Raw genomic sequence first — 13,320 nt, forward strand, 5'->3', positions numbered from 1 at the left:
AAGTTTATGTTATACTTAGTCTGTGTAGCATTGTTATGGATCAATGTATGATTTCCAACAGTCTTTTTTTAAAATTGATTTTAGAGAGACTGGAAGAGAGAGAGGGAGAGAGAGAGATCAGTTTGTTGCTCCACTTATTTATTGCTTGACTCTCCTGTGTGCCCTGACCTAGGATCAAACCCTTGACCTGACATATCTAGAGGATGCTTAACAACCTGAGCTACCTGACCAGGGCTTCAGTAGTCTTTCTGAAATAATGAAAATAGCTTCATTATTTGGTGACTTGTAAAAAACTGGGGATTCCAGATAATAAATCACCCCCTTTGATAAATTTGATAGACTTTTTCTTCTGGTTCCCATCTGGTTTCCTGATGGGAGAGGAAGCCCAAATTCTCCCATCCTCAACACTACCTTCCCATGTCTCTCTCAGAAGAACACCCGGTGTCTAGGGAGTAAGATGTGAGCAGGAAAGCTCCTGAGAGGGAGAAGGGTGGGCCTGACAAGGTGTGGACTCATCAGCAGGTACCTACCTGCGGGGTTCTCTCTGCTCAACTCAGCTGTGGTGGTGGAAGACTCCGCAATGAACATGAACGTCCTCTGCCTCACCGTGTGTGGTGTTACATGGTGTTACTATAGCTTTTCTTTTTTGTAAGTTGCTTAGAATTCTGATTACCAGCGAATCCTCCTCCAACCCCAGGACCAAGTGAGTTTGGGGGTGTTGTTTTGTTTAATTTAATTTTATTTTTTGCTCCAGAGTTCTCAGAAGCATAATGCCTGTGTGTTAAAGTGTGGAAGGCAGCCTCTCTGATTTCCAGTGATCAGCAAGGTGGAGGAATGAGACTTCTTTTTTTTAAAGATTTTATTTGTTTATTTTTAGAGGAGGAAGGAGGGAGAAAGAGAGGGAGAGAAACATCGATCTGTGGTTGCCTCTCCCATGTGTCCCCCACTGGGGACCTGCCCTCAACCCAGGCTTGTGCCCTGACTGAGAATCGAACTGGCAGCCCTTTGGTTCACAGGCTGGCTCTCAATCCACTGAGCCACACCAGCCTGAGCAGGAATGAGACTTCTCTGAGACACAAATATTTGAAATTAGATCTCTTATCAAACGTATGCTCAAGGACGAAGGGCGTGTTTTAACACCTCTTTGAGCTCCAGGCTCCTTAAGTGGAAAAGAGAGTAGACTGAATGATTTCTGAGAGCCTTTCTTGCTCAACTTTCCACGGTCCTGTTATAAAACAAACACCTGCTTATCACACTCTCATTTTTATCTCTATGTTTCACGTCAAGTGAGGTGTTCATAATGTGTGAGCCAGAGGTATGATTAGTTTCTAGTTTCCAGTGGGAAACAAAGAGAAAAAAATGTGATTTAAGATTTATCCCAACAGCTTTTTGGAGCCACAGAAAATATTAAAACAAAGGAAGAAAAGTGACATGAACTATAATATCTTAAATAAGTTTTACTCTCTGTTAGACTTTTAAAAATGAGATGCTCTATTTTATTTAGAGAATCAAATTTTAGGCTGCATTTTTTTTTTGCCTTACACTTATAAGGGTGTAGCCGAATTTGTTATGTATCACTTTGCACCATTTTGACATGGTGTCTATATACATTTTTTTCAGCTCGTACTGGTTTGGGACATTTGCCTGAATTAACCTCTTCAGATTATCTAAGTTAATAATATCCACAGTCATCAGACCAGCATGGAGAAAGCATGTTTTTGTTTAAGGAGAGATGAGGCATGGAATAAAATGATGACCTGACCAACAGAGTAGAGGGAGCACAAACAGAACACAGACCAGGGGACCCAGGGCAATGTGGACAGCAGAGTCCTGGGAAACAGGGAGTCTGACTCTTTATCTTTCTTCGCATAGTAACATATATCTGTGAAGTGAATCTGTACTTGGATACTTAAATTTTCCTAACTCTAAGATGTGTTCAAATTTTCCTTATGTTAGTGATATGAGAATAATCAGGATTTAATTTTTCTGTTTCACTCTGAGGTCAGTGAAAATAACTTAAGAAAAGCTTACCCTTTGTCCTACCTTTCTTCTTCTCTCCCCACTGCTGCACCCTAAGGCTCCGCCCTCCTCATAGCCTGTTAATGACCGAGTCAGTATCACAGTCCATGCGTCTGAGAGAAGAGTTTCCTGCTTCTTTCCTATTTGAATCTAACAGGGCTTTCGGCCTCATGACTTTTTCAAAAACATAGGGATGGAGGATTAATTTACTGCACATGTTTATTGAGCACCTACTGTGTGCATTGTGCAAGGCGTAATAGGTACATAGAAGGTCTCCATACTTGTGGAACTTCCCTTCTAGCAAAAAATACAAATTTGGCTGAAAGAGCAAGGTATGACAAGGGGTCAAGCCTAGTCCTTCTCCGAGAAGACTACTTTTCAATCAGAATCATTATAACCTGTGATTGATGATTTAAAGTGAGTAAAAATTCAACTTTATTGTCTTGATTGTCCTTGGTGAAAAAAAAGTGATATGACCGCCCTCGTTACTGAACTCAGCTGCTCTCTCCTCCATCATCATGTGGACACAAACTCGAAGTAAAGCGGTTTCCATATCATTTATTTACTCCACTCATTGAAAGTGGAGTTTAATACTTTGTCTATTCAGCTTTCTAGTCATCGTCTCTTTTAGCTTTTGGTTTTCTTAACATTGCTCTGTGTAGTTTGGGCCTAGGGGGAGAGAGAATGAGCCAAATGAAAGACTCTTGAAGGAGGCAGTGAGTTCACTGGCCTGGGGCTCTGTTAGCCCCGAACGGACTTGCTCAGGACTTGCTCAGTTCTCCTTCGGTGTGCCACGCTGGAGGGTACAAAGTAAGCTTCTTCCTACCTGCACCCAAGGACTTTTTATCTGCTTTTTCTTTCTTAAAAATCATCTTTTCCCCATGGTACAGTTTCTCTTCACATTCTCAATTTAAAACATAAAATATTTTTAGTCTTTATCTTTATTTCTGACTGACCTGAGGGTGGTACACACTCTCGATCAGAGTATCGGACTCCAGGGGTGGTTCCCCTGTGGTTGCTCCCTGGAGGGTTGGGGTGGGGCATGGCTCCCTGAGAGGTAATTAGGTTTCCACCGAATTCTCTTCTGAGAGGTAATTAGGACAGGAGGGCAGGGCCCTGTCAGGGGGGATTGTGCCCTCATGAGAAGAGATGCCAGCGAGCTTTCTGTCCCTCCCTTCACAGGCATGTGCCGAGGAAGGGCCAGATAGGCACACAGAAAGAGTGTAGCCATATTCAAGCCAGGAAGCTGAATTGGCTATCACCTTGATCTTGAACTTCCCAGTGCTCCAGAATTATGAGAAATAAATTTATGTTGTGTAAGCCACCCAGTCCATGGTATTTTGTTACTGCAGCCTGAGTTGACTAAGACATGTTCACACCAAGAAGGATGACCACTGGATAGCGGACACCTAGCAGGAAAAAGTGTTGCTATACCAAATCACATTTAAAGGCATTTGGGGTTAGAATCTCAGTGGTGTGTGGTTTGGATGAGCCGAGTTTGGCTACTTCAGTTTCTGAATGAGTGAGGCAAGTCTTTGAATCATTCCCAAGCAGAAGGTTGGGGCCTCACAAGGTCCAAAAGTTTTTCTCACAGTTCTTCATTCATCTCGTTGTGGCTTAGGATTGGGTCCTCATGCGGCTTCCCATGGACTCAGTGGGACAATATGACAGAGCAGGGCCCACTTATTTCCCCAGCTGAAAGGTCCTTTAGGTTAATAGTTTAAATTATTCTTCAGTTTCCCTAAAGGAAGTTCAGTGGATGGTATTGAGTTTATCTTTATTATTTTCTAAAAGAGCTACCTACCAGTTTGTATATTTTTACCTAATGTCGTTTCCCTATGTTGGCTAATTTACAGCCAGCCCTCTTGGCTCTGATGATGTCATTAGACAATGTTATATATTATTCCTCACATAAAACTCTTACTTAATACAGTTCTTAAAGACCTACAAATTATTATCATTATTTTTGTAGTGGAATTCTGCTATGTCTGGTATGTTGAAACTCATGTTCTCAGGCACTTTCGTGTAGAACTAGTATGACGTTTTTGCTGCAGCTCAAGAAAAAAGTTAAGAATTATTCATCCAAGAAAAAGCTGTCTCATGCTTAGGCATGGCACTTTGTTTCTCCAGTTACATCACTGGTCACACAAATCTTAGGCCAGTCAAGTGGCCAAACTAAGATTCATTTTCCTCTTCTGTAAAAGGGGAAGAACAACTTATAGGATTGTTACGGGATTTCCTCTGAGATTAGAGTTCAGGGTCATTGTCTCTTGAGTGCCTGGTACACACTGTACAGCAAGACTCAACATGGGTCTTATTATCCCGGCACCTGATTGATCCTCATCCAATTGTTGTGGGTGGCTCGGGTGCTGTGTTTACTCAGAGGACAGGCAGGGCACAGTAGAAGGATGATTGCAGTGAAAGCCAGGATAACGAACATGAGCAGTTAAGCTCTGGACTGAAGATATTACAAAACCAATATCTTTAAAATGGAAACAGCTAAGCTGTTCAGCGGACTCTGCTGCAGTGCATGCGAGTCAGCGCCGGGAGTAGTTACTGCTGCGGAAGCCTGCGCCTGCTGCAGGTCCTGCAGCTGAGGCCCCGGCCGCTCAGGCGGTGAGATCAGAGTGTGGGGGATCCCACCCCAAGTGACAAAGCCTCCTCCACAGTGTGGGAAGTAGACCTGGAAGCTTAGTCCGTGACTGTGGAGGAGACGAGTACATACTTGGTAAAAATAAGTTATGTGGGGCGTCAATTCATGTCTTTGTGGGGGAAATCATATTGGAAAGGCATATAAAATTCCAAAAGTAGAGCTTGCATAATAAGTAACATTTTTAAAAGTGGGTGTTTCACCCTGTAATCAATGAGAGTGCTCTTTTAAACTTGTTTCTCACAAAGCCCCACACCAAAATCAACAAACTAGAAATCCCACCTGCTCTAAGGAGATAGTAAATGCTTATTTATACTGTGATTGAAACTCTTCAATTCTTTTTATCTGTTTTTTTAAAGATTTTATTTATTTATCTTTAGAGGGGAAGGGAAGGAGAGAAGGAGAGAAGTATCAATGTATGGTTGCCTCTCGTGAGTTCCCTGCTGGGAACTGGCCCGCAACCCAGGCATATGCCCTGACTGGGAATCGAACCACGAGCATGTGGTTTGCAGGCCCATGCTCAATCCACAGAGCAACACCAGCCAGGGCGAAACTTTTCAGTTCTTTTCAGGCCACTCAGTGGTACAGGAAATCCATATTTTACTCCCAGTCTCAATTTTTAAAATTTTGTTAAAAAATTCTGTTGTGGCAAGAACAGTTAACCTGGGATCCAACCACTTAGCAGATTTTTAAGTACATAATACAGTATTGTTATCAATAAGTACAATACTGTACAGCAGGTCTCCAGAACCTACTTATCTTGCGTAAATGAATTTTATATCCACTGATTAGCAGCTTCTCATTTCCCCTCCTCTTAGCCTCTTAACCCCTGGCAACCACCATTCTAAATTTAAAAAAACAAAACAAAACGTGATTTTTTTTTTCTTCTAGAAGTTTGACTATTTTTAGATCTTTCATGTAAGTGGAATCATGCAGTATTTGCCCTTCTGTGTCTCAGTCTCAAATTTTTAAAGATTATCATTTTTCCTGATAATTAATACATAATCACTGTAGAAAACATGAAAAATACTAAAAAGGAGAAGGAAACAAACAATCTGACATCACAGAGAAAACCGTTGGTCACAGTTTGGTATGTTTCAAGATTACCCACCTTGGGATAGCAGCCTCCTTCAGGCCCCTCAGCACCTCCCCATTCCAGCCTCCCTCTGCTGGGCTCCTGGGCTCTCTGGCCCCACCAGGCCGCTCTTCCTTAGAACCACAGGCCTCTCCTGTGACAGGGCCTTGCACATATGGTGTTCATCCTCGGTCAGGAAGAGGTCCCTATTCTCTAATCAACCCTGCTCATCCTTCAATCATCACACCTACGAAGGAGTCTACCACTACCCCTCCCACCTGTCCCAACACCCACCCAAATAGACACAGTTTTACCATTATACCTCTCACTGCACCTGGAACCTGTGTAACCTTGGCCACAGGAGTAAGCGCACGCCCTGCATGTTTCGTGTCTATCTCCTATGCACACAGAAGCTCCAAGACGGGCACCCTCTGCCTGTTTTGCTCCCCAGTTTGTTCACAGCACCAAGTACCATAAATGGACTTATAAATACCGATTTACAATACCACATGTATGTTAGCAGCTTGACAAATCTTCAACCACACTTCCAGTTATTGTTTGACAGTAAGTTTCTAGACACGTGTATTAGTTTCTTGAGCTGCTGTAACAAAATACCATAGACTAGGTGGCTTAAACAACAGAAATTTATTTTCTCACAGATCTGGAGGTTGGAAGTCCAAGATCAAGGAGTAGGCAGATTTGGCTTCTCCCGAGGGCTCTCTTCTTGGCTTGTAGATGCCCTCCTTCTTGCCAGGTCCTCGCATGCATTCTCCTCTGTGTTGACACATCCCTGGTATTGCTCTGTGGATCCAAATTTCCTTTTCTATTAGGACACCAGTCAGATTTGATTAGGGCCAGGTCCCCAGCTGGGGGCCCTTGAGAGACAGTTTATCAGTGTTTCTCTCCCTCTCTTTCTCCCTCCCTTCCCCTCTCTCTAAAAATAAAGAAGTAAAATCTTTTTTTTTTTTAAAGAAAAATCAGAGGGAAACCAAGAGGGTACAGTGGTAGAGGGTGAGGGAAAGAGTGTTTCCAGAAGGGCCCTCAGCAACTGGGTTGAATGCTAGTGAATTAAGAGCAAAATGTGCACAGAACCTGGCAACATTGTGGGCGAAATCGTGACCAAAGTTAGTTGTGGGTGCAAAAGCTAGGCTGGCGTGGGAGAGATGGAGAGAGCAAGAGTCACAGTTCTTTCAAGAAGTTTGATTTCTCTGAACCGTTTCTCCTTTGATCATTTTCCCATGTAATACTGATGTCATTTTAACACTGATGTCATTGCATTCCATGACCTCTGTGTCTGTCTCTGCCTCTGTCTGTCTCTGTCTCTGTATGTGAGATGTACTGCATATTGTCAGGGTGTTATTAAACATTAGTATAATAACATGTAGCACATGCTTTTGGTTTGTGACTACTACTTTAAGTCATTTTATTAGCATTAGGATGCATATTAGCTTTATTTTTACATAGTTAAATTATTTTTTCCTTCTGACGTCTTCCATTGCTCTTGGGCTCAGAAATTCCTTCTTTGTATAGAAATCATATATTTAATTTTTATATAATTTATAAATCATAGAAATCATATATTTATATTATTTATTTCATAGGGAAATGTCATTTTATTTATTTATTTATTTATAGAGCAGTCGAGGGAGGAAGAGAGGGAGAGAGAGACATCGATCTGTTGTCCCACTCACTTATGCACTCATTGGTGGATTCTCGAAAGTGCCCTGACCACAGATCAAACCTGTGCACCTGTGGTGTGTTGAGGATGATGCTCTAACCAACTGACTGCCTGGCCAGGGCTCTTTTTAAAATATTATTTGTTAAAAATTTATGGCTTCATTAAAACTCTTTGATAACTTTGAGATTTTCTTGCAGTTCAAGACTAGGGGTGATTTATTATATTGCCCTAATGGTGGGTGGAGGACAACATAAGTGACCTTGGCGTGTTCTACTGAATGGTTTAATCCGTTGATTCTACTGCTTCATTGCAGAAGAAAGGTCCTGTTGATGAAAAAGATAAAATCTCAGTTTAACGTGGTATTTGTTTAGTCAGTAATTTGTGGATATTCTGTCTCTGTGCTAATATCGTACAGCCTCCTTATGTTGTAAACATTTTTATTCTCTGTTTCCAGTTTCCTGTGCTTCCCAGAGCCACGTCATCTGACAGCCATCCCAGAAGGCATTCTCACGAGGACCAGGGAAGTTGCTGCCGTACCCACGTGAGGGATTATAGGAAAAGCTCAGGGGACTGGTCCCTCAAGGCGCCATTGGAATCAAAAAGGAGACCCCATTCCAAAATGCAGGCATTTTCAGAGTCCTTTGAACAGCGACTGTGCTTCCAAACCAAACGCTCTGTCTCTCTGGTATGTAACAGAGTCACTGAATATTTAGGCCACTTTAGAACAGGAAACCCAAAGGGCTCCTCCTGCCCAAACTGGAGGAGAACAAATCCCACTTCTTCTTTCACAGCTTGGTGTTGAGATCTCTGAAAAACTGACGCTCAGTGTTACATAGCCCAGATGTACATAAAAATGTATTATTATCATTTTTACTGAAGGTATCTGGTGTGGGAAGGATTCCTGGAGGGCCATTAGTGGAATGTTTTTGTTATCGAGGTGCTCTAGTTCTTTGAGATTACTTTCTTCACCTTTAGACCAAATCACTGTGGCTCACTCTCCTTTCACTGTCTGAAGAGGAGAAACGCTACTCTCGCTGCTCCTGTGCAGTATTTAATCCAGCAGCAAGCAGTCTGTGATGGTGTCTGTCATATCCCCTGGACTTTAAAAAGGCAGGTCGAGGGAGCCATCTGGACACTACCCAGTAAGCGGGTGTGGTCCAGGTGTTCACAGCGGCCTTGGGGGAGGCTCAGCAGAGCACAAGGGAGACAGGCATGGAAACAGAATAGAAGCTCCACCGGTGATGCCAAACTTGATAGATAAAGTAGTAAACTGGAGATCAGTGAGTTTGGAGGTGCAGTTAATTGGGGGCAAAATGTTCACTGAGTGGCTTTGAGCAAATACTTTGTGTGTGTGTGGTCCTTGGCATTTGTTTTATTTCACAAAACAGGAATAATATGTTCTGCCATATAGTAGAACAAATGAGTGAGCCTGGGTGCATTACCACCTGGATCTTGAGCTATGCTCTGTGCACAGGTGAAGACACTCAGGTGCTTCCTAGCTCCTTGTCCATCTGAGCACAGCGCTTTCTGCCCAGCACACATGGCTGTTGGGACCTTTACTGTGCTTCTTTGCCTCAGTTTCCTTCAGTGACCCCATATGTCTGTGCTCTCCCTTTAGTAAGCTGCTCTCTTCACCAGATCGTAAGAGGAGTACGGAAGGAAGAATAATAAACAGCTCTCACTTCAAGAGTTTCTGTCCTCTCTTTGTCCTCTATTTTGTCCTTTCTTTATACTGTTGGTTTTTTAAAAAATGGTTTCAGACTTACATCAATGTTGCAAGAATTGTACGAAGAACACACCCTTCGTCTAGGTTCTCTCCAAATGTCACTATAAGTCATATTTACCTATATCCTCTCCTTCCCATCCCTGAACAAGGGCACAAGAACATTCTCTTAGCTGAACACAGTACAGTAACGAAACTCAGGAAATTACCACCAGCGTAATTCTTTTGTATCTCCTCTACTCACCTTATTCATGTTTTGGTTGTTGTCCCGATACTATTCTTTATGAGAGATTCTAGATCACGTGTTGCAAACAACTCATTCTCTTCTATCTATTTTATTCACTTATTTTTTCTTGCATCTGCTTTATTTTGGATCCGTTCCTCAGGCTCCGCTTGTCTTTTCCAACACTGCCATCTGAAGAGTGCAAGGCGGTTATTTCTTAGAATAACGTTCAATTTGGGGCTACCCAGTATTTCCTCAAAATTAGATTCAGCTTATGAACTCTGGCAAGAATAAAACAGAAGTGAAAGAATTCCTGTTTCAAAACTACACGTTGCCCCGGCTGGTGTGGAGCGTCCTCTCGTGAACTCAAGGATCGCAGGTTCGATCCCTGGTGGAGGCGCGGACAGGGAGCAAGCCACCAGTGTTTCTCACATCAGTGTTCCTCTCTTCTCTTCTCTCCCTCTCAAAGGTGAGAGAGAGAAGGTGTTTCTTTTCATTTGCTCTTTCAAAGCAATGAAAAGAAAATGTCCTCAGGTGAGGATTAAAAACAAAAAAAGAAACCTTACATGTTAGAAGGATTAATTATATTCATTCAGGAAATCTATCTACCTTAAACTCTTCTTGGAACAGCCCTGGCCGGTGTGGCTCAGTGGGCTGAGTGCAGCTGGCCTGCATGTGAGACGTGTTTTTCTCCCTCTCTTTTTTCCTCTCTCTCAAAATAAATAGAATCTTAAAACATCTTTTTTTCCTGAGACAAGGTAGGGTATACATACACATATACTTTTAAAGAAATTTAATCAAAACACTCCTTTATTGATTCTAATGGCCTAAAAAATTTTTCACATAATGACATATAATCTCATATGTCATAACTCCTTATATAAAAAACATTTGCTAATATTATAAGCCCTAAAAGTATGTAAATGTGAAATCAGTTTTTATTGAAAGATGTTTATCACATTATTCCTAAAATATAACATGTTGTTCTATTCATTTCCCAAGTTCTTCCTTAAAAAAAAGATTTTATTTACTTTTAGAAAGAAGGAAAGATAGGGAAAAAGAGAGGGAGAGAAACATCAATGTGTGGTTGCCTCTTGCACGCCCCCTACTGGAGACCTGGCCCACAACCCAGGCATGTGCTTTGACTGGATATTGAACCCACGACCCTTCAATTTACAGGCTGGCACTCAATCCACGAAGCCACACCAGCCAAGGCCCAAGTTCTTCCTTTTGAATGCCCAGATAACCAAGGCATCATCTTTAATATATATATTTTTTACTTCAGGACTTTTTCCATAGGTATATACTATAATAGCTAGAAACCTGCTAGGAATTTACAAAATTATTGAAAGTTTTCATATGATAACAATATTTATAGTAAATAATATTAAATATTTTATTTTATATCAGTTTTTAAATAAAGTTAATCTCAATGAAAATTAAAATTCAGAACAGATATACAGATACTTTAAAATATTTTTCTATTTCACAAGCAACAATTTTCTAAAGCTAACAACATTAAAGGGTGCGATTTGCTGGTGAATTTTCAAAAGAGATTTTTATTTATTTATTCATCTTTAGAGAGGAAGGGAAGGAGAGAAGGAGAGAAATATCAGTGTATGGTTTCCTCTCACGCGTCCCCTGCTGAGAACTGGCCTGCAACCCAAGCATGTGCCCTGACCAGGAATCGAACCGCAATTCTGTGGTTCACAGGCCCGTGCTCAATCCACTGAGCTACACCAGCCAGGGCAATTTGCTGATAATTTTAAAATGATGTTATCTTTTGTTTGGGGGCCAAGTGCAAACTAACATGTGGATTTAAATTTTGTATCTTTTAGCATCCAAAAGAACCAGAAACTGCTTTTGTAGTAGATCATGGGCAGTAACACTAAATTCTTTCATTTTGATATTGAAAACCTCAGTTGGCTTATGCTGATCATTTTCACATTTTATTTCTAAGTGGCTAAGGTAAGAAAGTATTTCAGGTCATTATTTATGAGCATTTCTCAGTCTTTACCCCCAATAAGGAAAAAGCCAAGTTGGAAATAATCATCACTATATTTTTATACTAATTTTAAGTACTGGAGACATTCATGACCACTACATATAAAGTTTGATCAGGCTGATGGACCTAAGACAATTGCTGGATCTAATGAAAATAATCTGGAGGCACATTTACAGAGGTAGCACCAATCATAAGTTCCTCTTCATTTGAATCTCAGCCTCGGCATTTCCCTTGCTTTCTGCGTTTGACTAGTGGACCACTCTAGGTGGCAGGGAACCGGTCTAGGTGCTGTGTGAAAGCAGCTGAACCCTGTGGTGGAGCTGACACCCCCGCAGCGCCGAGCCCTGACCTGCTCCTCTGACCGCCACTGGCCCCTGTGAGTTCGCTTGATAGGCTTTCCCGGTTCCCCAGCATTTCCAGATCGAACGGAGGAGGAGGAGAACAGTGGTTTTTTTTCTTCACTCTGGAAAAGAGGAGTGTACATAGAGGGCATCGCCACCTTTATCAGAGCCACTTTTTGTTGCTGGTAACTCCTTTGAAAGGCACTGCCTGGCCATGGGACCTAAGGAAGCACCCCTTCACCTCCACCGCCCCCAGACTACCATCCTGTTTCCGCTCATCCCGATCATCATCGCACTTACCACTCACTATTTGCTTCTTATTCTCGTTTCCTGTTAGGCTTTTGATTAATTGTCTGTCTCCCTCCGCTTCGGTGTAAAATGTAGGAGGTTGGGTCTCTGTAGTTAGTGCCGTATCCCCTGATTCTAATGCATACAGACCTCGGGGAACCTGTGGGGGACTGCTAATGGGTTTGGTTGTTATTTTGACACTTCAGTCATCACAGAGTCCTCACATTAAAGCCAGCGAAAACCCTACTATTAATATAATTTATGGGAGTGGACACAGCAAGGTTAGAATCATTGCATGCATGATTCAATTAGCACATTCCTTTTCAAAAAGCATCAGGAGACTAATTTTATTGTGTTGTGAAATCACATCCCCTGTGTGTCGGAGGTAGTCAGTCACGTGCAGGTCGAGTTTCCTCCATAGACGCCTCCCGCCCCCCCCCCTTTCATTTATTTTTTAGTTATGATTAAACCCTTAGCATCACCCTTAGGCTTATGCTACTTTATTATAAGAAACTAAGATGCGGAAGTCTGCTCAGTGATCAGGCCGTTCTTCGTTTCTGGCAATTAAGCGAAATGCAAAAGGTTGTCAGCTGTTGGCATATTTTTATGCTCTTCTGATATTCTCTTCCAGGGACCTGACAGCAGAAAGGGAAAAAAAGAAAGAGAATGCCTGAGGATGGAGATAAGATCCCGCCAGAAAGCGGAGGAAAGAAGGAGCTCTAGGGAGGAAGAACACGGAGAAGCACGTGCAGCTCCTCCTTTTGAAAAAGGACCCCAGTAGCGCCTCGCTCCCCACCGTGAGGACCAGCGCTGCGGCGGGTTCCGAGCGGGTTCCGAGCGCAGCGTGCGGTGGTTACGGTGGGGGGGGGGGGAGGGGGGGAGCGCGGGCGGGCGGCTTGCGGGCGCTCAGCGAGGGAGGCAGGGCCCGGCTGCTCCCCAGCAAGACTTGCCTCCCGGTTCGACTGCTTCTGGCGTCTTAGTAGGGAATCCGATCTGCTCTGTCGGCCTTTTATGGGAATAAGGAGAATAAAACATATTTCAATACATTAAAGTAGTTCTTGAAAATGTAAAGAAAGATTTAAGAGCCACTCACACATCTTTACCAACCCCTCTTCGACGTCAGAATCGCAAAAATCTTAACCAGCGTCATTACTGCGACTCTAAGCATACATCCTCATTAGAAGTGATTATGTAAGTATGTCTAATGGCCAGCGTTTAGTGAGAATGGTCATTAACATGCCAAGTATTAAACTGAGGTCTTGAACGCATTACCTCGAACAGTCCTCACCCCTCCAAGGCGGGGCCTGTTCCCTCCCCT

The 13,320-nt window shown here is 42.5% G+C and overlaps 1 protein-coding gene across 5 annotated transcripts in view; it reads left to right on the forward strand.

Moving 5' to 3' along the window:
* LNP1 (leukemia NUP98 fusion partner 1) overlaps positions 1-12,844 on the forward strand; it is a 32,809-nt gene extending 19,965 nt beyond the window's left edge. For all 5 annotated transcript variants that reach the window (XM_037058938.1, XM_037058939.1, XM_037058940.1 and 2 more), the window contains 2 exons: positions 7,877-8,107; positions 12,634-12,844. In XM_037058938.1, coding sequence (XP_036914833.1) covers positions 7,877-8,107; positions 12,634-12,783 — 381 coding nt within the window. In that variant the 3' untranslated portion in view covers positions 12,784-12,844. The remainder of the gene's footprint in view (positions 1-7,876; positions 8,108-12,633) is intronic.
* The last annotated feature ends 476 nt before the right edge of the window (positions 12,845-13,320 follow it).

The sequence above is a fragment of the Sturnira hondurensis genome, unplaced genomic scaffold (genome assembly GCF_014824575.4).
Source record: "Sturnira hondurensis isolate 20B ecotype Veracruz unplaced genomic scaffold, ASM1482457v3 Scaffold0010428, whole genome shotgun sequence".
Taxonomy (NCBI): Eukaryota; Metazoa; Chordata; class Mammalia; order Chiroptera; family Phyllostomidae; genus Sturnira; species Sturnira hondurensis.